Source organism: Annulohypoxylon truncatum, assembly GCF_022578515.1.
Source record: "Annulohypoxylon truncatum strain CBS 140777 unplaced genomic scaffold F4807scaffold_3, whole genome shotgun sequence".
NCBI classification, from domain to species: domain Eukaryota; kingdom Fungi; phylum Ascomycota; class Sordariomycetes; order Xylariales; family Hypoxylaceae; genus Annulohypoxylon; species Annulohypoxylon truncatum.
Window position 1 is genome coordinate 39,742 of NW_025953789.1, and position 20,788 is coordinate 60,529.

Below are 20,788 nucleotides of genomic sequence, written 5' to 3' on the forward strand. Positions count from 1 at the left end.
ACGCCGCCCCCCCCCCCCCCCCCCCCCCCCCCCCCCCCCCCCCCCCCCCCCCCCCCCCCCCCCCCCCCCCCCCCCCCCCCCCCCCCCATAAGTTTGCTGTCGAAGAGGAAGGATATTGTATAATATTTCGAGAAATTCCAATGACTACTTGTTTCATGATAAGTTGTTAAACTGTAATCTGAAAATTCAGCTTTTCGCTTAGAAATATCATCAAGTCCTCCATACATCGTGGAAGCCTGTTAAGAATTATTCTCATCATACTATACGGAGTTATGGAAGTATCAAGGCATGTGCTTTACATTTCATATAATCTCTTTCTCGGAGGATACTTGAACCGTTAGGGACATCTGAAGGTAAAGTCTTTGGGATCGTGGTTAGAATGTAGCTTTACTCTCTGTTATCATTCAAACTGATGAACTTGAGTAACCGGTATTATGCTCGAAGATTAAGTGCTATGAGATGATTTGAGATATATAAGTATACTTATGTAAACCATATTGAAGCTACGGACATCAGATGTGCTTTCGAGACATCATTGAGTCTATCCCTATAAGTGTAAATATTCTCTATACTTATTCATGGCATGAGACTTGGCTAAGGGCGAGTCATACGGGAATCCAGTGATTATATTTATTACATAGCTTCGTTGCCTCAGGTGGTACATTAACGATGCTTGACAGTCTCGCTCTACCCGTTGTCCCGACAGGTGATATTCAGTTGAGTCCATTCCACGAATCTCGGAGGCAAGGACTTATTGCACGGGCTTAAGACATCTATAACGATGACATACTCGCACAGTCCAATTGGCTAAGTAGCCGTTGCCATGGTCTGTACAACAGATTGACAAATTCTCCGTTGAAATGCCGGTGACATTAAACGACGGCGAAACATAAGCTAGATTTTGATAGTAAAGGGTCTTCATAGGACGATAGTCTAAATATCTTTTCTTAAACACTGGAGACAGGAAGCTTGGAACGGATATTAATGCTCCGGGGGGAGAAAACTGGAATCTGAACTTTGTACGACGAGCGACGATCTTGAAGTAATGAAGATAGAGTTTATTAATAAAGTGCAACCATTGGGTGGAGAAGTGATGTCGTTGCTGATGCTGTTGCCGTCAGTTGAAGAAAGAATGGAATGGGCCAATAGGGGAGCAGTATATCTTCCGCTTCTGGCCAATCAGCTGCCTTTAGATTAGCTTAACCCACCTAAGATAGCTCCTTACAAGCTGGTGACGTCATAACTTTCAACATATGAATGAAGCAGGCAGTTGTTTCCTCAGCTCTCAACCAGTCAAAACCTTTCCATCTCCCATGACTACGAGATAATTACCTCAATTCGCCTTGAAACGTATCAATTGATCCGAAAAAACTGTTTGAAAACTGAGTACTGTGTCATCCCAGTCAAACCTTTCATACCTCCCTTCCAAGCTCCGTGTCCTTTCAACATTGTGCCACAAACGATTCCTACTTATTACGACCTTTCTCAAAGAACCAATACCTTTCTAAGAATACATCGGAAACTTATTTCACTCTCAAAATGGCCTCTCGAATGCTCCTACGATCAGTCGCCGGCGTTGCTACTGGCCGACAAGCCATCGCACAACGAACGTTCACCAGCACCACCGCGAACCTGTCCTACAAGGAGAGCAATCGTGAGTTATACGTCATCCTTCATCTTATCCATCAACAGGATAAGAAAACACACTCCAAAGAGGGTATTAGGAATACGCTAACAGAAGTTTGAGTCGGCGCAGATGGATCCGACGCGGCGGACCCGGAGAAGCACAAGCAAGATCTCCTAGCGAAGCAGAAGGCCGGCAAGGGCCACTGGAAGCCCGAGCTCGCCTCCGACAGCGAGGAGGCCGTCAAGGCGGACCGAGCTCGCGGCGACGGCAGCGAGGACATATCGGCCCTGCAGAACCGGACCAAGGGTGCCGCCGAGGAGACTAGCAAGTCCGGCACCAGCATGAGAGACGGGCTGTAAGGTCTAAGAGGTATGATCGACCAAAGAAGTCGGACATGAGCTGATAGGTCTAAGGTTTCAGAGTTGATCTGATGGATAGGAATGGTGCGGGCCCGACAAAGTGAAACAACATCAATAGGTATCTAAGATCGAGAAGGGTCGCAGTTAGCATTGCTTGGTCGTTAAGGTTATGGCTTTATTCGAGGCTGGCTCTACTACGGTTTCATTCATGTTGTACAAATAAGAAATGAGAAAATGGACGACGGGATTATTGGGCCAATATAAGCATATTGCTTTACAGTTAGGTGATGACCGTACGCTTGTGACTATCACACTCCTAAAAGTGACGTGGCTTGGTTGGTAAAAAGATCGAGGACCGTATATTATATAGGTCCGTAAGCTGATTTATAAATCAAGTACATAACCTAAAGAGAAGTTGATAATAAGTAAATCAAGTCCGTGGTGGCCCATCCACTGTTGTATATAAACATAGAAAAACAGCAGACGGCGAAAAAAAGTATAGGCAAAAGTCTTCCGATAAACGCCATGCCACACGCCCAGCCATGCCAAATGCAACGGGGATGCCGGAAGTTGATCGAGTCCAGCTAAATCAGCACATCTTTCCACCTCCTCCTTAAGTCATTTCCTTTCCTTTCCCTCCTTTTAATTACTAAGTAGTTTGGCTTCGTTTGGTTCATTGTACGAAGGTAAAATGTAGGTATGTAGTATGCAGTGCAGTGTGTGTGTGTATGTGTGGTATCTATCTATTTGAGGATCGCGATGAGCAGCACCAAGACAATGATGAGGATGATGATGGCGATCATCTGCTTGCTCTCGCCGGCGGAGCGGGCGATGCGGCCGACCTGGCGGCGGGCGCCGTCGAGGCGGCCCTGGTGGCGGTCGACGGCGACGTCGACGTCGTCGAGCATGGCGACGTGCTCGTCGAGCTCGTCGCCGATGCGCATGCTGAGCTCGCGCTGGCGCGCGATGCTGGCGCCCAGCACGTCGAGCTGCTCGTCCTGCTGGTCCAGGATGCGCTGGTGGTACGCGTGGATCTGCGTGTTCGTCATCCCCGTCGCCTCGTCCCGGTAGCCCGCGCTGTCGTCGGCCGCCGCCAGAGGGTTGTCCCGGTACCGGTTCGAGCCGAACAGCTGCGCTTCTAGGTCCGGGTCGGCGGCGCCGGGGCTCGTCGGGTTATCGCTGAACCGTACGGTTTTGGAGGTCGCGCGCGCGCCTTTGGGACGGAGGTTCGATGTTGATGATGATGATGTCGCGGGGGCTGAGGGGGCGCCGGTGGGTGAGCCCGGGGTGATGGTGGTGGTCGCGTGCTCGAAGTCGGGGGATAGGGCCGGGTCGTTCGGATGCGTTAGGGTTGATGCGCTGGAGGGTGAGGAGAAGCCGTGGAATTGGGATGTTAGGTCGTTGTACTGCTTCTGCAAGCCGGGTAGGGCGTCAGTGATTGTGAGCGAGCCCCTGCCGAAATGTTAGTTAAAGGCGGCTCTTCTTCCCATCAACGATGGCTTTTGGATATAGATAGATCATGTATCATGATCCCGATCCTAATTATTACATACTCTTCATCGCCTGCTTCTTCTAGTCTCTTCTGCTCCGTCTCCAACGCCGCCAGCCCATCTCGGAATTGATCTAATGACCTAGATATGTGGCCGTCTTTCGAATCGCCATCGATGTTGAGGCTCTGCGCCCGTTGCCGTTCGAGCAGCGACAATTTGATGTGGTCGGCTAAGAGGTATAGCTGGTTCGGATTCGACATGGCGCCTAGTCCTTCGGCTATCGCCTGTGATTCTAAGATAGGAAAAATAACGAACGAGCTAACAGGAAGAGACCGAGCGATGGAAGTGTTGGATAGCAGTCGTCTTTCACGATCTTGTTTGGGTAAGTGATGTTGATGTCGCAGTTAGAAGTTCTAGGGTACAGATGTAATGTACCTAATAATAGGTACGGGGTACATGTACAATACACGTACAGTAATCTGAACCAGCGCAGGCAGCTGCTATTCAACCAATAATTGCAGGGCGCAGCACTGCGCAGTTCAAGTGCGATCGAGGCTTAAAGGGATGTTGTACCAGTGTACTGCATACATCGAACCTTAACATTTTATTTCGGTACGTACCGATTCATCTGTGCTGCCCCTGTGGTGGGTTTCGTCTTTCTCCACATCAAATATCCGTCCATCCCGTCATCTTTCAACATCCTGCTCTTGAAGCTATTAACATCCACCGACGATAATCCACAATATGATATGCAGCTTTATATGACCTCGAATCTGTTCAGTGATCGGCACCGACGTAAACGAGCAAACCAGTAGGGGTGATAGCCGTTTGAGCGAAGGCAGCGAATCAGAACAAGCGCTTTAGAGCTGTTGGTTCGGTCCGCTGCCCAGTCTGCCGTGCCGAGCTTATTCCCCCCCTCTTACCGCGTACTCAATCCCCTTGCTGTGAGGTATTTGAGCCTTTCACAACTAAAATAACGCTGAACTCGGCTGACCTTGGACTCCAATGCCAATGGGATGAGCTCTTCAACTACCGAAGCCGTATTGCTTATTTTGCTTTACCTCCGCAGCTGATCCGCGACTGAGGAAACTCCGAGTTGTTGATATTCGTTGGCTCCAACATGGTCCAAAACGCCAAAATGCCAAAATGGCCCTAAGACGGGCAGGACAGATACCTCTCCATACCGGAGCCAGGGTCTTTGATGAGCAAAGCCCGGGTATAACCAAGTCATTTGTTGGATAGTTATGGTACATCCTCTCCTTAGCATGTTACTATAATCCTTCGTACTGGAGTACTAGAGCCTACCGCACATTTTCTGTTTCTCTAGGCGCGGAGCCCGTCTCCTGAACAAGATAACGTTGTTCCGACCTGCCCACCGCGCTACTCCTGTTGGAGACAAAACGGCACGACATAGGCATTTCACGGCAAGTAAATTGTGTGGGGTTAACTACTACTAGTTGCTCGTACACTATCAATCCAGCAATCCAGGGGTCTTTTTATGACACAATGAAATAGTAGCCCGCCCCTCACTGAGACGAGCTCGGTTGTGGTGTTGATTTCCTTAAATCTAGCTTGGAAGTATTTCAGTTTTGTAATTTTGGACTTCTAGTGAGCCTTATCTTGTTCTCCTGTCTTCTGTACCATCATCAAGTCTGAGATCCAAGGTTAGCGCAATTTAGCTCTCGTTGTTTACCATATATTGCTTCTGATCTAGCTATTCTCCAAATACCGAACTGTTGTAGTCGAACCCCACGTTGCACGACATGTCTCTCCCCAATGGTGTGTACCGAACCGATCAGGTCGGCTCTTTTTTGCGACCAAAACCAGTCCTCGAGGCACGCGAGCAGGCCGCCGAAGGCAAGCTAAGCTCCGAGCAGTTACGGGAGATCGAGGACAAGTACATCGCCGACGTTGTCAAGAAGCAACTTGATGCTGGACTACGGTCCATTACAGACGGGGAATTTAGGCGACAATGGTTCCACGTTGATTTCCTCCGGCATTTAGCTGGAGTAGAGCTTCGTGGTGCTTTACAGTCGACCAATGTCAGCGTTGGGGGTACTATGCCTCCGCGATTAGTCGTTGTAGACAAGCTTGGCCACCCGAAATCTATCCAAGTGGACGACTTCAAGTTTCTTGAGTCTCAGATCGCGGCTGCGGGTGCTAAGGCTACACCAAAAGTCTGCATCCCTTCGCCGACAATGGTTCACTTCCGCAATACTCGCGATACAATTGATGAGAAGGCCTATCCGACGCTGGATCCGTTCTTCGAAGACCTCGCTCGTGTGTATCAAGAGGAGATCGACGACTTATACAAGGCCGGAGCACGTTTTGTCCAACTCGACGACACTAACTTAGCTTACCTCTGCGATCCCAAGATGCGCTCTGAGGCCGAGAAACGACACGGCGACGCCAATGTTCTTGCGCGCCAATACGCCGCGCTGATCAATGCCGCCATCTCAAAGCGCCCAGCTGATATGACTATCGGCATCCATCTCTGCCGAGGTAACCACCGATCGCAGTGGTTTGCACAAGGGGGATACGAGCCTGTAGCTGAAGTACTATTCAAAGACCTCAATGTGGACGCCTACTTCCTCGAGTACGACGACGCACGATCAGGCGACTTCTCTCCGCTCCGTCATCTACCCGGAAACAAGGTGGTCATCCTTGGTGTTATGACTAGCAAGAAGCCTGATCTGGAGGATAAGGCGGAGATCATCAAGCGGCTGAACGAGGCCGCCTCCTTCTGCCCTAAGGGGCTGAAGCAGCTCTGCCTCAGTCACCAGTGTGGCTTCAGCTCGACATCCGAGGGCAACGACCTGACCGAGGACGAGCAGTGGGCCAAGGTCAAGCTTCAGACGGAGATCGCGAAGGAGGTCTGGGGCGATGATTTATCTATCTAGATTTTTCATTTATACAACCAATTTATGGGGGTACGCATGGATGAGGAGTTGTGATATCCACTAGAGCGGGAGCGGGTCACAGAGATTTCTGCCCGGTGCGGTTGATGTCCGGTTTTTTTTTTGGGCGTGTTTACCTTGTAGGTATATGGGTATACGGCGATGAAGTTAAAGTTGGCTCTTTTAACAGCGGCAACGTAGCATAATTCAACATTGGATGAGAAGAAGCGGACATGGGCGGCGTTGAGATTGGTACATAGGTGTGTGCGTGTGCGACTTATATGGATGGAATTCCGAAGTGTATGAGGTGCCACGAAGGTAAGAGGTAGGAAAAGTCAGATAATTCAACCCCATGCTGAACGAGGATAAGACGAAGTATGATGAGAAGATGAAATAGAAAATAAATCTACCCATACTTGCTCTTGGTTGATGTGATGTATGATATGTGTCTACAGTAGTAGTTTTTATCTTATGATATGTCATATGGATATTCAATTTCATCGGAATTTAGTATGTGCCTGGTATTCCACCAGGTTGAGCTAGTGTTTAAACCTATTCATTCTACGGGCATATCACGAATAAAGCGCAAAATCTGAAGCAGTATCTCAGGAAGAAGGAGCAGTTCAAATTGACCTGCAGTTCCTATCCGTAGCGAAGCGGGCTAAGCCGTGAGAAACCCTTTACTATTCGTACATACGTTGGTCCGTTTCACCCCATGGCCCCCTCCCGGTACGCCGAGTACTTTCTTTTTCCTGTGCCAAAGTGCCAGCCTATCCGAGGATCATTCATTACCACCGTCAACCAACCACCTCGAACCATTAGCCACCACCACATCCACCGCCCCCTTTTATACACCTCCCGATGATCTGTCCGATAAGTGCCTATGAGTTGCGGTCCGGCGAGGGTACGGTAAGTGAAGAATAAAAAAACCGATAACCAGGAGGAATTGCGAAAGTCATAAAGAGATCGATCCGGATGAGGTAGGGCCATTAGTTATTTGCGTGAATTTTGTCCGTTCCTTGACGCCTAGGGGCTCCGAAAACGCCAGAAATCCTGCTGTCGGTCTCTGGACGAAGATGCTTCCAAGAAACTGAAAAGCGGAAAAAGACGGCGCCATCTCTAGTCCAGAACACCAAGTGGACCTTTATCATCATGAATGAGACAGCCGCCGGAGAAGAAGGGAAAATAATGAGAAGATATGGAGCATGTGTTAGAAGTCATCATTGGAGACGATTTGCTGAACACATGACTCTCGAAGTTCGCATCAATTCGTAGATATCAGTCATACGATCGTAAAGTATCGTCTAGTCAGAGGAGGAACGTTCATGACCAGAGAACGAGTAAAGAAATGCCCGAGTCCTCTAAGGCTGAGGCTGTTCGCCCTGAGGCTGAGCTCCTTGTTGCTGTTGGGCAAGGCTCTGATACCAAAGGGCTAGGTATCGCTGATATCCACCATCTATATTCAGAGTTAGCCCAATTGCTCAACGCTGCAAAATGGGAACCGATTCATGAAAACTATATGGACTTACAAGGTGCATAGGGATCAGCAGCACCATTAGCGGCGCTGGCTGCGGGTTCAGCTGGCTGAGTGCTCTGTTGAGGGTAGCTAGGGCTGTCCCAGTCACGACGGTGCTGGTTTCGACCTCCACGACCTTGGCTGGCTCCATTGTTCTTCTGTCGCTGTAAGCGTATTAGTAACTTATCTAGGCTGATATCTAGAACAGTAGGACTCACAACTGCGTCAACTTTGTCCTCGATAGCTCTCTTAGCACGGTTGATGGCGTCACGAGATCCCACTAGACCTATCTCACGCTGTACTTCATTGGGTCCTGATGAGGCAGTCACATTGATCTTGCAGCCGGTAGTATTCTGCATCTCTCGGATCGTCTCGCCACCCTTGCCTATGATCATTCCAACAGCCTCAGATGGTACGAAGATGGAATCGTTCACCTTATCAGGACCGCCTTGACCATTGTCGCGGGGATGGTCAGGCCTCTGTTGGCGAGGCTTGTTGGCGCTGGCATTGTTGTCGTTACTGTGATTGTCACTATCGACAATCTCCATAATCATGGTCTTAGCCAAGGCTGTCGCTTTGGTTGGTCCTATCAAGTTTACTGGGCGCAGACCGTTGTTACTCTGATCTTCTCCTACAATGTTGATATGGCAACCGCTGCGCTCTTGTAGGTCTCTAATGGTCTCTCCACCACGGCCAATGATCAAACCGACAGTACGGTCAGGAACAACAATCTGCTCGTAGTCCTCCCCATCTCGCAATGCATTGGGGTTGGGGGTACGAACCTCACGACGAGCATGAGGCTGTCTGTCCAGACCAGCGCGAGCAATGGCGCCCATGCCGCTGTCATCGATTGTCTTGTTGATGGCGGCTTTAGCCTCAGCACGTCTAGGTCGAGGACCAGTGATCTTGCACTGGCGATACGCTTCTTGTTCACCAGTAGATGACAGGAACTGTACTCTGCATGAGGTCTCGGATTCAATACGTCTCAGATTCTCACCCTGTCGACCGATGACCAGACCAACTAGAGTGGATTCAACATCAATGATCTCACTATTATCGGGCGATTCTGAACGATCACGATCGCGACCATAGTCACGGACATGTGCTCCACGTTCATTGCGTCTCTCATCCCGATAGGGATTGACGTTGTCACGTACATCACGACGCGGCGGGGAGCGCGAACGAGATCTAAAGTGTCTGGGAGGAGCAGTACGGGCATCTGGCCGGTCGAGATCTCCTAGATTCATTGTACCCGAGGTGACGGGTCTGATGGCATTCAAGTCCACGGGATAACCAGGATATGTCGGGGTTTGGCTAGATACTGATGGTGGCATTGCCCCGTAGGCACCGGGCGCCGGGCCTTGTTGGTAGCCGGGGATGGCATAGGGCGAAGGTGCGGGTGCTTGACCTTGAGATGGGGTAGTAGAGGCTCCTGACTGGGCTGTTAGGATACATTAGCATTGACATTAGCACTCGATATAGGAAGAAATGATGCCGTCGTATCATCGTGTCATCGTGTCGTCGGATGTACGGACATAGGAAGCGGGAGGTGGAAAGTAAGACATACCCGCAAGAGCGGCGAGAATCGCCTGGATATTAGGTTGCGCCTCTGCCATTGCGCTGACAATGGTAGAAATAAAGGTAGAATAATGCCTCGATGAGATCACTTCTGGGCGATGAAAGTACTGCTGATAATGAACAAGGCCTAGCCCTATTGCCCTATTACCCTATTGCTTCAAAGCTCAAAGCTCAAGGCACAGCACGAGAGGATACGGGTGGTCGGCGCATGCAAAATGAGATTTTGCAACACTTTGATGACACGCAACGTTCAGTGTTAAGCGATCAAATGTATACGTCAAACGTCAATCGTCAATCAATGCAGGTGCAGGCAGATTCAATCAATCAATGCTCAATGCGCGACGTAAAAGTTGGCTTGACTAGGTCAATTAAATTGTTGTCGTGAAGAGAGAGAAATTGATCACCAATTTTGCCGCGTCAATGTGTGTCCCTTTTTACTTTGTCAAATCGTGAAGTCCTTGATGTTGAAAGAAGAAAGGAAAAAGGAAGGGAAGGGAAAATAAAAAGAGTTGGCAAACCGAAGGTTGAGCGGGAAATCAAAAGTTTAAGTCACACTGCGATGATATCGACAAGATACCTAAGGGACCTAACCTAATGCAAACTCTTCTGCTCTCGCCTCTAGCCTATTTCGGCCCACATGAGACAGTTATTTGTTCTCGGTTAATGTTTCACACTGTACGCTCGAGCCACTTTTCAATCACCAGCTGCACGACGGCTGCACGCCAGCTGCCCGATTAACTTCACACCGTACAGTTTGCGATTGCCAAATGGAATGTGCCCATGCAACATTTTAGGACACACTTAAGTTTGCAATGTACCTAGGTACCTATTATTCTTACCTAAACTGTCCATCCATTTCAGTAGAGGTTTTTGCTTACCTACTTCCAGAAGCTTCAAGTTGTTTTTGAGGTCTTAGTCATTCGTGAACTGTTCTCATCATCATCTAGGGGCATCCGCAAGTCATGACAGAAGCATTGGGCTATCATCCTGCTCAACCTGTTCCGAAGCTTCGGTCTTCGAGAGCCCCGATGTCTTGGGTACTGTCTCCCTCCGAGTCGTCATCAAGAATTTGGCTTAAGATATCAGAATCCGATCAATACGAGCTCTAAAACATACCTATATAACTGCTCAGTCCTATCATCGGTCGCTTCGTAGGATCATGGATATGCATGAGATTACCTCATATGCTGTAGCAGCAATATGCTTCTCGGCGCCTGAAGAGAGTGGTTGCCACAACAGTCGGCTGGAGGTCCGTACGACCTAGGCCACTCCTGTTTTCACCGCGGCAGGATGTTGCCAGTACCTATATACTGGAAGATGCCATCACTTCGGACTTAGGGCGTAAGTAATCCGGTACTACAGTGATAGATTTCCTCTAGCATCTCTTTCTTCTACCATCAGTTAATGGTCACCCAATCAACTCTATAACTGATGGGCTCCATTGATCATCTATTTCATCCTCATAAACCCAGTCACGTCGCCGACCAACATTTTCACTTCACCTCTGCAACTATAAACTACAATTTATAATGGCGGCAAAGGCAATGACTGACAAACTTGATTTAGGATATTTCACTCCCCTGATGAGGCACCTAGATGGCCTAAGCAGAAATGACTAGAAGCCCATGTATGTAGCCGCCCATCATGTGGGTTGCTCGGTCGATGTACCTACCTACCTCCTTATTCTATCGTGTTTGTATAAACGAGGAAGCATGATGAATCATCTTTGCTAAATAGCCCCTCTGCCCACAGTGTGGCGTGGAAGGGCGATCCGTAGGTCACCCACCCATGGATAAGGCTACTCGCATCTAAAGGTTACACATTGGTCCAATGTATACCAAATAATGTTCTTGGGGAGGGAGGTGTTTGCTGGGAACACCTAACTGAATGTAATCGAAGACTCCTGTTCTCAGTTGAAGGCAAGTGCCATGGCCTGTATACAGAACTTTGGTCTAGGTAGGTATGCTGCGTTGTGGCCTCTCTTCATCCCAAGCCGGCACAATTAAACAAGAAAGAAAGGCCGTTACGAAATCCAATATTATGCTTGATGTACGGAGGGACGAGGGACGCCTTCAAAATATTTGGTCATAGGGAGATCCAATATCAGCTGGCAATAGATTACGTCACTTTTTGCCAGCTGAATAACCGATTGGCAAACGCATTGGCCAGCTGGCTGGCAAGTGGCCTACTTTATCCCCAGCTGACAGTGGATCCCCCTATGACAAACGATTTTGAAGGGTCCTCCTACCCAGGCTGCTAGGTAGCTTCTATATGGGATCCAAATATCTATCTGAACTTCTTCCGAATTTTCTATTTATAACTTGCACGTATGGAGATTACAACCCAGGTAATCTTTTCATAACTACCTAGGTATGATGGACACCCAAAACATTCAACAGGCCGAGGCGGCCCGCAAGCGAGGTAACGAGCTGTACAAAAGTCATCAATTTGGCCAAGGTAGGCATATGCCATGATAGATCCCCAATGTGCGAATACCTACTTACAAAACCAATACAGCAATAGAAGCATACAAGCAGGCCGCAGCATTTGCCCCTCTTGATCCCTATCCACTGTCGAATATATCCATTGCCAGCTTTGAAGCTGGTAAATACGCACACTGCATTCACTTCTCCACCAAGGCCTTAGGACTTCTCAATGCCGATGATCCAAAATTCGATGTTTCCAGACAAAGGCTCTTGGTTAGGCAAGCTAAAGCTTATCTACATCTATCCCTATTGCGCGAGGCTGAAAAGCTTCTAGATCAACTTGGTTCCAGCGCAGAAACTGAGGATCTCCGTAAATCACTTCGGGCAACGAAAGAGCTTACTATGCCTTCTACTCGACCTGCCTTATTACGCGAGGCGGTCTTGCAGTTACCGCGCTTGAGGCCACGCATGTGAGTTATACCTACCTACAACTGTGCTATGGTTTTAAAATTGATATCCCAAAGTCAGGATGAACCAGAATATTATGGCCCTGGACACGATGATGCAACATCTCTGTATACAGCCGATCTTGAGAAGTCGACGGATCAGGATCCCGTCTTGTCCGTCATGCTCTGCGGCGTCGGCGACGCCCGTCACCTCTTTCAGACTCTTATACGATACTCTTCAAGAAACAAGGGAGTCCAGAAGCTACATGTAACGATGCTAGACCATAAGCCAGCCGTCATAGCCAGGGACTTGATATTCTTTAGCCTGTTACAGGAAGCGACTACCAACCAAGAGTCAAAAGATACAGCACTACTAAGTCTAGGTTATCTGTATTGCGCCCCAATAATACCACCTTTCGCACGAGAGAAGTTACAGAACACTATCAGCAAGCTGTTAGACAAGCTCGAGAAGGAACAGCAACCATTCAATCTCGTGTATCTCCCTATGCCGCAGAGAGGCATTGTGCGGTCTCTCAAGAGTTGGCAGACAGGCGCCGCAACAAAATACGCCACTTCCGAAATGCGACGCGTTGCATCCCGAAAAACTATTGAAAAGTTGCTCAATATGGATTGCCAAGCAGACTACGAAGATTTCGAGAATTTCTCTGTGGTATTTCCTCCAGAAGCAATCTTAGTGGGATTCGAACCGGAGCTATCCGCTCTTGTTGCAGCCTATCGGAATCACAAGAAAGGTGCTCGAGTGCGTGTTGGCGAATATCTAGATAAGCATTGGAAAGTAAACGTCACACTCATCGATGTGGACTGGGAAGCTGTAAAGAGACCAGGAGAACAACCACATGTGGGTCTCGATCCTTTCCAAATTGTCGGCGACCTGACAAAGCAGTTCTCGAAATTGACAACGTCCAACCGGTCGTCAAGCTGCATCTTGCAACATGCGGCCGACTTTTTCGAGAGAGTTGGTATGAGTGTACTGCAATTGCAAGGAAGACTAACAGTGGAAGTGATCCTTGGTGACATGGCCGACGTGCTAGAGCGGATTCGTTACGGCGTTCTGAACCGCCCAGCAAAGGGGACGCGAACCACTACGGAGTGGCCCGACAAGTATCATGTAATCCATATGAGCAATGTACCGTACGTGAACCAGTTTTCGATGTGACGTTCCTCGCTAACTTCATCTTTAGAGATTACGTCGGCGGGTCCCTGACGAGCTTCCTCTACGCGACCCCCTTACTAAAACAAGGGTCTGGGACAGGATTACTGTCATGTGCATTGCTGAACGCGAGTTACTGGGAAGGCCTCAAAAACTTCAACGCAGAATACTTATTAATGCATGATCCCATTATGATCCGAAAGCACTTCTCTGTTGAGCTAGCTGAGGTGGAAAATGGTGGAACGAATCTAGACAGGTTTAGCATGCTGTTTTATCATCGTTGGGAAAGATGCAACAGCGACACTACCCCCTTAGAACGGCTGATGTCGAAGACAGACCTTTCAAGGTGGTTACATGCTCACTTCCTCAAGATATGCCTGCCATTCCGTCGTCCTACGACTACCCTGGTCTACGCGCCTCTAAACATGACGATGTTTATGAGACTACTAACCCTCATGGGCGAACTAGGCTATCCTGGTCATTGGCTATCGGATATTATCAAGTCACTCGGCAGCGGGGAGATCAAAACGGCAGCTAGAGCCCCTAGGAAATTTCTACTCAATCCTACTATAGTAGATGGGGTCCATCCGCTTCGCACTATGTGTGTTAAGCCCTGGAATGCGGAATTTACCACACTTGTCACTCAGTGGCGCGATCTCTTTCGTTTTACTACCGTGATGTCGGGTGGGATACTCCCTCCGCCGGAGATTATTATGGAGTACTCAATAAAGGTCCCTCTTGTTGGCGCCGACGGCCTCCAACAACCTCACTTCATGCTGGTTTTCTGGAATCAACGAAAATATGGCGAGCTAATGGGTGACATATACCAACTCCTTCTCGACGATGAGAACGGAGACACGACAAGCTCGGCGCGGAATATTAGATCTGACGGGATCCACATCTTAAGCACTTTCAAATGTGTCTCGAAAGAGATGATGGCCACCTTCTGGTTGAGAAGCGACGTGGTCAATTTGATGTTGAAGGAAGACTGGTCTGTTTACATATGGCGGACTTCTACTTGGAACAGATATACTCCAGGTCAACCTTTGAGGGAGTATCTCTCCAAGAAGAGGACCTGGAAGGAATGCGTAACCTCGGCATGATATATCAGTCAGCTTCGGTCAGGTTGAAGTCGATACCACCGCATCCGCATCGAAACCACTATGTGAACAATCGGGTTTCAAAAATTTCGGGTTAGTAGTAATATGAACATGCCACGGGGGACACTTGACAAACACCCACATATTTAACCGATTTAACGTGAATTCTCGTCTCATGCTCGTAGGAGACCTATTCGGTAGAGGCCCTGGTGAATCTTCAGGTGGATGAGGTCCATTTAAAGTCGAATTTAACTCACTTGCTATCTAAGGTTGTCTGAAGCATATTAGCGCCAACGGTTCCATTGGCTAGTAGTGTCCAGCGCCTATACTTAATACAACAAGGGCCCCCAAACAATCATGCTCATTGCGTTGGTTGTACGAAGGCGGAGTTAAGATGACAAGCGCCGCACACCGCCGTCATATCGGGTTGTTCCTATGACTTTTGCCGCGACGCCATAGTCAAGCATTGCAGTGACCCTAGAGTAATGTATGGTTCTCATGCAAAGTGCAAGGGTTTGACGGGCGTAGCCGCTCGTGGCTTTTTAGCCAATCATCTTACACCGCTGGCGCTGTTCTGAGATCGCTATTTAGCCGATGGCGGATGACGGCAGACGGACGTTTCGAATTTTCGATGAGTTGTCTATGCAGGTAGATAAATCAAACATCCACTGATGTCTTTCCTCTTAGCTCAACGAATGACATTCGTAATGGAAATGCGAATTCTTAAGTTGTATATCAAAAACACGCGTCAGTTGAATAGGAGAGAGACCGACCGACGTTTTACCGGTAATCTTGATACCCCAGACCGGAATATTAATTGATAGCTTGGCAAAAGCCAATGACGGGCGTCTAAGAGATAACGAGCTCTTATTGGTTGAAAATTACCTGAATGAACCCTGTCCTTTGTATGGATAACCGGTTACCTCCGGTGCTCTTTCAATTTTTCTATTCTTGGACAATTCTTCAACAAATTTCCTCACGTACAGTCACCGAATTCGGGAAGACAATCAAATCACGACGAACTCTTTCAGTATGACCATATTCACTTGCTCGATACCTTCATAGGTCCTCAAGATGCGTATTCTTAGAGTTTTCCTCACTCAGAATGAGGCACTTCGGGTGCAACAATCGACAGTTGTCTCAAACTGGTGTACGAGCCTCATGACGTAAACTACTGACGGGAATCCTCATGTTCCTTCAGGGCTGCATATGTACCCTCTATGCGACCCTGAGGCAGATAATTAGGTGCCTAGTAATCTGCAGCCCCGATCTAGATTACTTACCTACTGCCTACCTAGGTAGTCAGCTTAGGGTAGCAGTGCTGATGTTTCCATGGCGCATTGCAGTTCTTCCTAGCAAATCCCTATAATGAACGGATCATCACATTGTTGCTCAAGCCGTGGTATCACGCTTCTCTATAGATCTATACCAAACAATCTATGAACTCAGAGTGTTTGGGGGTGTTTCCTTCCAGTTGGTCGACTGGGTATGGCCAAATTGGGAATCACTAAGTAGCTTCGTACGTGTCGAAGGATGGAGAAGAGACCCCCCATTGATAACGAGGACCATCAGTGTAAACTCCCTTGACAAGAAAGGAACTCCATTATTAATGGCATCTATAGTTCCGATTTAACTATGAGGTCAACATCCTAGTCAGGTAATCCAGCCAAGAGAGTCGGTTTAGCGAAAGCGCGCGGACAAAAGAATCGACTGGCTGAGAATCATCGCCAGCGCTTAGCTAGATCTGCACACCGCGCGTAACCTTCACGAACGAACCCAAGGGACAAAGAAGCCTCTCATTATGTGTGGAATACGAAACAAAGACACCACTGGGTTCTATTCTGAAACCTGACCTGTCCTAGTAATTTGTCCCTTGACTGGCCGTCGGGTCACCGTTGTCCTCGTGAGGCGTGTTGAGGTTTAACAATGTTCGACCTCTCTTTTATCATCCACCACTCCCCCGTCATTGTATTCTACTGCCTCTTTTCCCTATTCACACACAACCAATAATTTTTTTCTCTGTTTCCTTGTCACTTCATCGTCATTAATGGGACCGGAAGAACAATAGATCATTGAATGAATCACGAGATCATTTTGTTTCCTTTTTACTAATTGTTCTGTTGCCGCATCTCTTTATACAAATCCTTTGAGGATATTCTTTTCTGCCATTTGGTTTTCCTACAGACCGCCCTACAACACCACACAAAATCCTCGTACCTACGCCTGGCGCGGTAAAATTGAGAAAAACTTGGACTTCCCATTAAATTCTATTCTACTTGATTTTCTAATACACTTTCTTTAACACTGCATAAATCACTTAGCCAAAACGTCTACACTCATTTGATAGATACGACGATACGTACTGATGGCCATATTTCGGGAAAAGGAGGGTTTCCCTCAGGTGCCCTCCTCGCTAAGACACGATGCCTACGATGCGAAGGACGTCCGCAAGATGAATGTTCGTGAGCTGCTATCTCAGAGCTCAGCCAAGGGTGCTACTCCCTACCTTGGACTCGGTTCGCGACTCTCTCAAATCTGGTTTAACCGATGGACTGTCCTCCTCCTTCTAGTATTGGTCAATTTCCTCCTCACTATCGGTCAACTGAACAGCAACCTTGACGATGCTAAGGTGAAGGCCCTGTCGGCTTGTACGAAAGTCGAGGACATTGGTAGTGCCATGGCCTCGATGCCTCATTACTTGTCCGTTGGAGTCAACCGCCTCACCGCAACCGGTATCACCGACGCCGTCCAAGGCTTGATGACAATTCTCGACATGATCCTCACTGGTGTTGAGCAACTTATCCTCTTCGTCATTGGTATGATGACTGACACCTACGCTTGCTTGATCACTATGGTAGTTCATGGAGGACTAAACGCCTCGGCGCTGGCTATTACCAAGACCACCGACGCCATGAACGATGCTATTGATGGTATTGCTCAGGCAATCAACAGCACTGCCGACGATCTTCAAAAGCCAATCGATACCATGTACTCCATCGTCAACGGTGCTCTGAACGCAGGTGATGATGCTACCAGTGCTGTCGGAGGAGCTGTCGCGTCCGCTACGGCTGCAGCTGGAGGGGCTGTCGAGAGTGCTATCAGCGGCATCGGAAGCGTCTTCAGCAAACGAGTTGATCTGCCACCTAAACCAGAAGTCGCTGGCGACATCACAGCGGTGGCTGCCAAGCTCTCAAACGTCAACATCAACACCACCGGTTTTGTTTCAGACTTGAACACCCTTAACCAGGAACTCCCGGACTTCGACGACGTCAAGAACCTTACCGCCACTGCTGTCTCGCTTCCGTTCAACCTCATTAAAGAACAACTTAACAAAGCTTACGGCAACTGGGCCTTCAATGACAGCGTATTCCCCGTCGCCCAGAAGGAAGGTCTATCTTTCTGTTCCGACAACTCGGTTATCAACGACTTTTTCACGACATTGTACGAGATCGCCCACACCGCCAAGATCGTGGCAATCGTGGTTCTGATCCTCACCGCAATTGCTGTCTGCGTTCCGATGGCCTACATGGAGATACGCCGATGGCGCCGCGCTCAAGTCTGTTCTTCGGACGCACACGATGATATGGATCTTGTCTACATGACATCACGCCCTACAACAGCCCGTTTTGGATACTGGATTGCATCAAAGTTTAGCCCGAAGCGAAAGATCCTTGTGCGTTGGTGTATTGCATATGCCACATCTCTTCCCGCCCTTTTCGTCCTCTCTCTCGCACTGGCCGGTTTCCTTTCTTGTTTCTTGCAGTGGATCCTTCTGCAAGTGATCGCGAAGGAGGTCCCAGCCCTTGCAAGCCAAGTTGGAGACTTTGCGGACGAGGTCGTCGGTACCTTGGGCAATATTTCGCAGAAGTGGGCAGACGATGCGAACGGCGTTATCAACTCGTTCAGCAGTGAAATTAACGACGACATCCTTGGAAAAGTTGTCAATGGTACTACTGCAGTCAACAACACGCTTAACACCTTCATGAGCGAGATTGACAAGGGTCTAACCACTGTCTTTGGTGATACAATGTTCAAGGACCTCGCCCAGAACACTGTTCGCTGCCTTATTGGATTGAAGGTTGAATCCGTCGAGAAGGGCCTGACCTGGGTGCACGACCATGCTCACGTCAACTTCCCAACGTTCCCCAACGACGTTTTCTCTGTCGGCGCTGCCAAGTCCATTGACGGCGACTCGAACCTCACGACATTCCTCGCATCGCCTAGCAGCGTCACGACCGACGAGGTCACCGGCGCCGTCACGCACGTCACAGACTGGCTACATAACCAGATCGTCCAAAACGCGCTGATCTCGCTGGGCCTGCTCCTTGTGTACGTCATCGTCGTTTTAATCGGCGTGATCCGCACCCTGATCGGCCATAGCGACGCCGCTGGGGACGCACGTAGGATGCGTATTGAGAACTTCGACATGACTACTCATGCCGTTGCTCAAACACCAGCCGCAACCGGATCCACCCGAGACGTGAACCTGCCAGAGTTCGGAGGTCCTGGAGATGCCAGCGCGCATCCGGATCGATACCAGAGTTCACCGTTCGGAAGGGACGACGCGTTTAGCCGCGGCGCGGTACACACCGAGCCCGTCATGGTGACTGAGGAGGCGCCCCCGTATACCCGCAACAGCAGCTACGTCCAGTACGGCGATGCCAAGCGGTAGGAGCGTGAGGCTGAGCCGAACAAGAAGGACAAGAAGAACAAGCCGGGTATGCCTAGCTATGTGAGTCCTTGGAATTCCAGACGCGTCGGCACCGAGAATCCGTTCAGAGACCCGAAGTAGTTGGGGTGTGAAGGCTTGGATATGCTGCTTTTAGCAACATTGCCTCGTCTATAATCCGGTCGAGATTATTTTTATTTGCTATTTTCTTTGTCTATCATCAGCGATTTGATTTTTTCCCCTCCTTTTATTACGACATACATGCATACATACGGACCAATACCCATACATAAATCATACAATCCTTCTCATTCTCTTAATCAGGTACGACGCATCGAACTTCACTCCTTTCGATGGTCAACCCCATTCCTTAGGATATACCTGGGTACGGCACGGATATCATTAGATACCTAGAAGAAGGGTACATATGCATTATCAAGCGGCGTTTGCACGGAGTTGGCATGGTATAACATCTCGGACTGCATTTTAGGTATTCAACATCATTATTACAACACATAAGAAAAGGGGGGAAACAAAGAGACAAGAGAGATCAGGTATCTCGGCTTACGCCAAACCGCATTACCTACTCATTAATTTTCTTCGATCTTTCTGGAAGTGTTTTTCGTCCCTGGCACCGTTAATGGGATGGGAGGTCGTCTAGGCAAGGAAAAGGAAAGGGGGTTGTACGATACGAGATACCAACCAACCATAGGGCATTGAATCAACGATAGTGATGAAAATCAATACATGCCAAAAGTTATTATGAATATCTTCGTTTCTGGTCCATGTGAATGTTTGAAATCAAGCCAGTATTGGAACATCCTGGTGACATACCTGGTCTACGCTAAGACCGTAGTCTCATCTTAAGTCGCGTAGCAACATAACCTAGGGCACATATATATTCCAAGAGTATTCAAGAGTGTAACACGTAATCATTTTCATTACCATAAGATACCATAGAAACCAGAAAAACCGCTGTATACCATCCATACACACCTATACACATACTAAACAAGCAAAAAAGAACGTTACGTTACGTCACATCACAATAGTAGCAATCATAACGATGACAAAAAACCCGCTGATGGAACCCCTTTAAATGCTTTAAAGAACCCCTCTCCCCTCCCCTCCCCTTCTCCAAAATTGGAAAACCCGCTAACCAGAGAGAGAGAGAAGACGCGTAAATCGGAAAACCCCCTTAACTTAAAATCACAGCCTCCACCGTCTCTTCCTAGGCAGCGCCCCCTCGCGCCTCGCCACCAAGGTCTCCGCCGAACTCGCGTCGACGGCGGCGTTGCCGAACTAGAGGTGCCGCTTCCGCTTGCCGATGCGCGTGTAACCTTTCCGCGGGTCGACGCGCCGCATGTACGATTTGAGCAAGGATGGGAGGCGCCTATACTTATCCAGAGCGCTGCGGGGAGGGGGGCTGATGTCGAAGACGGACCGGTGTTCCGGGGATGTGCAGGCTTGGGTGTTGATGTCCTGCGGTCTACCTCTAAAGCTGACGGG

The 20,788-nt window shown here is 48.7% G+C and overlaps 6 protein-coding genes across 6 annotated transcripts; 4 read left to right on the forward strand and 2 right to left on the reverse strand.

Moving 5' to 3' along the window:
• Positions 1–1,252: 1,252 nt before the first annotated feature.
• F4807DRAFT_193641 (uncharacterized protein) lies at positions 1,253–2,350 on the forward strand. Its single transcript, XM_047993723.1, has 2 exons — positions 1,253–1,654; positions 1,748–2,350. The coding sequence occupies exons 1-2, from the start codon at positions 1,540–1,542 to the stop codon at positions 1,984–1,986; spliced, it is 354 nt and encodes a 117-aa protein (XP_047858121.1). The 5' UTR covers positions 1,253–1,539; the 3' UTR covers positions 1,987–2,350.
• Positions 2,350–4,118, reverse strand: F4807DRAFT_193718 (v-SNARE). Its single transcript, XM_047993725.1, has 2 exons — positions 3,540–4,118; positions 2,350–3,438 (listed from the first exon to the last, which is right to left on the reverse strand). Exons 1-2 carry the CDS (start codon positions 3,734–3,736, stop codon positions 2,730–2,732), a joined length of 906 nt encoding a protein of 301 aa, XP_047858122.1. The 5' UTR covers positions 3,737–4,118; the 3' UTR covers positions 2,350–2,729.
• Positions 4,119–4,954: 836 nt separating this feature from the next.
• Positions 4,955–6,788, forward strand: F4807DRAFT_193706 (UROD/MetE-like protein). Its single transcript, XM_047993724.1, has 2 exons — positions 4,955–5,084; positions 5,146–6,788. Exon 2 carries the CDS (start codon positions 5,240–5,242, stop codon positions 6,374–6,376), a length of 1,137 nt encoding a protein of 378 aa, XP_047858123.1. The 5' UTR covers positions 4,955–5,084; positions 5,146–5,239; the 3' UTR covers positions 6,377–6,788.
• A 1,018-nt stretch (positions 6,789–7,806) lies between these two features.
• Positions 7,807–9,997, reverse strand: F4807DRAFT_408416 (uncharacterized protein). Its single transcript, XM_047996432.1, has 3 exons — positions 9,457–9,997; positions 8,108–9,330; positions 7,807–8,053 (listed from the first exon to the last, which is right to left on the reverse strand). Exons 1-3 carry the CDS (start codon positions 9,503–9,505, stop codon positions 7,889–7,891), a joined length of 1,437 nt encoding a protein of 478 aa, XP_047858124.1. The 5' UTR covers positions 9,506–9,997; the 3' UTR covers positions 7,807–7,888.
• A 1,241-nt stretch (positions 9,998–11,238) lies between these two features.
• On the forward strand, positions 11,239–14,622 carry F4807DRAFT_193787 (uncharacterized protein). Its single transcript, XM_047993726.1, has 4 exons — positions 11,239–11,924; positions 11,985–12,363; positions 12,418–13,491; positions 13,542–14,622. The coding sequence occupies exons 1-4, from the start codon at positions 11,840–11,842 to the stop codon at positions 14,611–14,613; spliced, it is 2,610 nt and encodes an 869-aa protein (XP_047858125.1). The 5' UTR covers positions 11,239–11,839; the 3' UTR covers positions 14,614–14,622.
• Positions 14,623–16,590: 1,968 nt separating this feature from the next.
• F4807DRAFT_193801 (uncharacterized protein) lies at positions 16,591–19,962 on the forward strand. The gene has a single exon (XM_047993727.1). It carries the CDS (start codon positions 16,976–16,978, stop codon positions 19,280–19,282), a length of 2,307 nt encoding a protein of 768 aa, XP_047858126.1. The 5' UTR covers positions 16,591–16,975; the 3' UTR covers positions 19,283–19,962.
• Positions 19,963–20,788: the final 826 nt, after the last annotated feature.

Bases quoted from the DNA above. Each gene is read 5' to 3' on its own strand.
- F4807DRAFT_193706 (XM_047993724.1), top strand. From the start codon at position 5,240: ATGTCTCTCCCCAATGGTGTGTACCGAACCGATCAGGTCGGCTCTTTT.
- F4807DRAFT_193787 (XM_047993726.1), top strand. From the start codon at position 11,840: ATGATGGACACCCAAAACATTCAACAGGCCGAGGCGGCCCGCAAGCGA. The intron at 12,364-12,417 runs GTGAGTTATACC...GATATCCCAAAG, and splicing joins CCGCGCTTGAGGCCACGCAT to TCAGGATGAACCAGAATATT. The intron at 13,492-13,541 runs GTACGTGAACCA...CTTCATCTTTAG, and splicing joins ATCCATATGAGCAATGTACC to AGATTACGTCGGCGGGTCCC.
- F4807DRAFT_193641 (XM_047993723.1), top strand. From the start codon at position 1,540: ATGGCCTCTCGAATGCTCCTACGATCAGTCGCCGGCGTTGCTACTGGC. The intron at 1,655-1,747 runs GTGAGTTATACG...CAGAAGTTTGAG, and splicing joins GTCCTACAAGGAGAGCAATC to TCGGCGCAGATGGATCCGAC.
- F4807DRAFT_193718 (XM_047993725.1), bottom strand. From the start codon at position 3,736: ATGTCGAATCCGAACCAGCTATACCTCTTAGCCGACCACATCAAATTG. The intron at 3,439-3,539 runs GTATGTAATAAT...ACATTTCGGCAG, and splicing joins GAAGAAGCAGGCGATGAAGA to GGGCTCGCTCACAATCACTG.
- F4807DRAFT_193801 (XM_047993727.1), top strand. From the start codon at position 16,976: ATGGCCATATTTCGGGAAAAGGAGGGTTTCCCTCAGGTGCCCTCCTCG.
- F4807DRAFT_408416 (XM_047996432.1), bottom strand. From the start codon at position 9,505: ATGGCAGAGGCGCAACCTAATATCCAGGCGATTCTCGCCGCTCTTGCG. The intron at 9,331-9,456 runs GTATGTCTTACT...GTATCCTAACAG, and splicing joins GATTCTCGCCGCTCTTGCGG to CCCAGTCAGGAGCCTCTACT. The intron at 8,054-8,107 runs GTGAGTCCTACT...ATACGCTTACAG, and splicing joins AGGACAAAGTTGACGCAGTT to CGACAGAAGAACAATGGAGC.